Source organism: Tarenaya hassleriana, unplaced genomic scaffold (genome assembly GCF_000463585.1).
Source record: "Tarenaya hassleriana unplaced genomic scaffold, ASM46358v1 Cleome8, whole genome shotgun sequence".
Lineage (NCBI taxonomy): Eukaryota > Viridiplantae > Streptophyta > Magnoliopsida > Brassicales > Cleomaceae > Tarenaya > Tarenaya hassleriana.
Genome location: NW_010970490.1, coordinates 270,150 through 273,316, shown reverse-complemented (window position 1 = coordinate 273,316; position 3,167 = coordinate 270,150). Strand labels below are relative to the sequence as shown.

Below are 3,167 nucleotides of genomic sequence, written 5' to 3'. Positions count from 1 at the left end.
TATATATATATATATATATATATGTTTTAAAAAAAAAATCAATTCTTCTTGTTGATATCACGCCAATACTCATCCTCCCAAGCCTCAACTTGTCGGGTAATGTTAATCTTTGTGTCGAGAACCTCTTTTAGAACCAGAGGGTCATACGGAGGAGGCAGACCACAAGGATACCGCTCGCTCGGAGACATCACCATTGATTCCGCCATGAAATCCTTCCACCGTCCCGTCGCCGGACATCCCATGTTTTCCGGCGTAATCTCCGTCGCTCCACGTGGAATCTCCGGTCTGAACTTCAGCAGCTTCCCGTACTCGTTCAGCAAATGGAACATGTAATCGTATACCAACTCCATTTTCACATCCTCTCGTATGAATCTACTCCCTGCCTCGGCTATCCCACGCGCCTAATAACAAAAAAAAAAACCCAAACGAGAATCCTCTGATTAAGACGAAAGGTTCTAAAAACAAAAAGAGGTTCGTTTCAAAAACCTTGTCGATGTGGTTATTGCCCCAATGGACGGCGAATTTGAGAGAGGTGCACTTGGAGTTGTCACGGATGGGCCAATAGTGTTGCAAAGGCATCATCCCTCTTATGTAGAAATCGTAAAAGCGCGGCCTAACGTACAACGTCATGGAGTCACATGCCATGATGTATTTCTCGCTCACGGACCATGCCCATCCTTCTATGTATATCTTGTATCTGCCACGCCAATAAGAATCAAATGAAACGTTTTGTTGATGTGTATATATATATATATGGTTATAAATATTATTATAAAACTACCTGTGGGTGCATTGGTTCTCTAAGTTTGAGCTCTTGAATCCTTCTTTGGTTTCTTTATCCCAATCCTTAAGAAAATTAGACATTCACTAAATTAGATAAACAATGCAATCCTCTCACATGTACAGATATTTACTTACATTCAGGTTCAATTTGATATGATCATATACAAAAACGTGTAGATATATTGGACCGTGGCTAATTTTAGACAACCTGAATATAGAGACGGGTGTTCCAATCCTCCCGGTCGGAGACATTACACCGAAGAAGATCTCGTCGGGTGGGGTCCACGTGAGGGTTCCCTCTCCAATAGGCGTATGGTGTCCTATCCTTCCATTGCGTCATCTTGTTCCCTTCTTTTAGGGCCTCGAGCGATTTTCCCCACGGCTTTATATTCACCTCGGCCCTAGGCCCAATACACAAGCACATTTAACTATTTGTGTTAGGCCCATTAAAGGCCCATAATCAAAACATATGGGTAGACTTACCAGCCCCAGAAGGACCAATCGGGGAAGACGATGTCCAAGCTGGCGTCGTCCGAGCAGTAGCGGAAGAGAGGAGGTGGGCCCGCGGGTTGACCCTTGAAGTCATTAGATCGGACGGTGGGGCGGTCGTTGCAGTCAAACATGAGTTCGAGATCTGGCAATCTACCGGGGTACCACCGTATCAGCTGTAGGATGCCCCACAGCGTAAAAACGTCTCTGGTCTGAATGGCTTTCCTGTACTTTTTAACGTACACCTTACCGTCGAGGATCACCACCCTGACATGCGCCGTCTTCTTCGCCCGTTCGATCATGTCTCTGGTGATTCCCGTCTCTTTCCACGGCCGTAGATCCTCGTGGATCCAACGGAAGTACGATGGACACGTGGCGCTTGATCGACGGCTGCGATTGGTTTTCTCTGGCATGGGAATATCCCGTGTTTGGTTCGCTACGACGTCGCATTTGTGAGGGAATTCTCGAATTGTGTTCGTCGTTTTGCTGGTGTTTCTTCGCGTGAAACCTGCAAAAGTTGTCTGAAAGAGAAGATGTTCGATGTCAAAGAAACAGAGTTAAACCAACCATTTTTCATCGGCACAAGATCAACAGTGTCAAAGAGCTCGACTTTTGCTGACGATAACTAATAAGAAAATTAGGGTTCTTTCTCGTTTGCATATATATATATACACACTTACGAAGTCAAGGCAACCCAAGAAGTCAAAGAGACCAGCCAATACGAACAGCGAGGAGATGAAGAAGACGGTAGCCTTGGCGATGCTCTTTCCCCGCTGCGACGTCGTTTTACCCAGGAAACGTCGGTTCGTATTCGTGTGATGGTCGTTCCACTTCATCTTGCCTCTCGCCTTACAGACCCGCATGAAATCGCCTATATATACATCTCTGCAATGTCTATATATAACGAATTCGTCAGTGGGGGAAGAAAACGAGGAAACGGAGACCAGCATATGACGCAGACGACGACGTAGTTACATGGGATTGACGAAGACGTAACCGATAAGGCCAAAGCCTTTTGTTTTGTGCTTTTCCACGAGGATTGGTTCACGTTTCTTCTTCTTAGTTAATGGCTTCCTTCCACAATCTTTTTTTTTTTTTTTGCCACTAATATCGTCACTTACAAATGCTGAAATACAATACTTGTGCCAACCCTTGCAATTTTCATGCGCCGCTCCTATATATGCGTTTTGTTTTGTTTTGTTTTTTTAGTTCGTGGGTTCATATTTTCACGAAACAATAATTAAAAAAAAAATAGTGGCAGCTTTCATATGAGATGATGAACTAGGTAGAAGCACAAAGAATTTTAGAAGCGCGTTACTCGGCCAATGCTATATGCCACGGTATTCTAAATCCTCGTATTGTCAACATCCCACTTGATCCCATATATTTCATATTGATCGGGAAAACTCGAAAGAAAAAAGGCATACTGTAGTGATTATTATCGCGCAACACCGTCTACTTATAATTTTTATGCATTTATGACTTATTATTTCACTTCTATTTTTCTTAGATTCATTATTTTGTTTTATTAGTATGAAATCTAATATCTGTATTATTGTTTAATAATCTCCCTCTATAAGATTGTTTATATGTATAATATTTAACGTTAACAACAAAATTAATTTAAAAAAAATAGAGAGCAAAAAGATAAAGTTCCTACTCTCTCTTTTGTTTTTTAAATTTATTATATGGACAGTATAGAGTTTACTCAATCCGGCTGTGATTTGTATCCATGAGTTTAGAAAGCCGAAATAACCTAAGGTACTTGTCGGAAATCCTTTGCCGTGTGTTATAAATCGTAATATTATATATATATATATACACTCTCTCTCGATAAAGTTTCTACTTTCTTTTTTGTTTTTAAAATTATTCTACAAAGGTTTACTTGCACTTGT

General features: G+C 41.4%; 1 protein-coding gene across 3 annotated transcripts; it reads right to left on the bottom strand.

Annotated features, from left to right (window-relative positions):
* Window positions 1-13: 13 nt before the first annotated feature.
* On the bottom strand, window positions 14-2,485 carry LOC104802024 (O-glucosyltransferase rumi homolog). Of its 3 annotated transcripts, none has more exons than XM_010525434.1 (7): window positions 2,248-2,485; window positions 1,953-2,166; window positions 1,267-1,793; window positions 992-1,184; window positions 782-846; window positions 487-697; window positions 14-401 (listed from the first exon to the last, which is right to left on the bottom strand). In XM_010525434.1, the coding sequence occupies exons 2-7, from the start codon at window positions 2,133-2,135 to the stop codon at window positions 39-41; spliced, it is 1,542 nt and encodes a 513-aa protein (XP_010523736.1). In that variant the 5' UTR covers window positions 2,136-2,166; window positions 2,248-2,485; the 3' UTR covers window positions 14-38. The 3 variants fall into 3 exon arrangements, with proteins under 3 accessions (XP_010523736.1, XP_010523737.1, XP_019056705.1); XM_010525435.1 differs by having other exon boundaries at window positions 1,953-2,157; XM_019201160.1 differs by having other exon boundaries at window positions 1,953-2,485.
* Window positions 2,486-3,167: the final 682 nt, after the last annotated feature.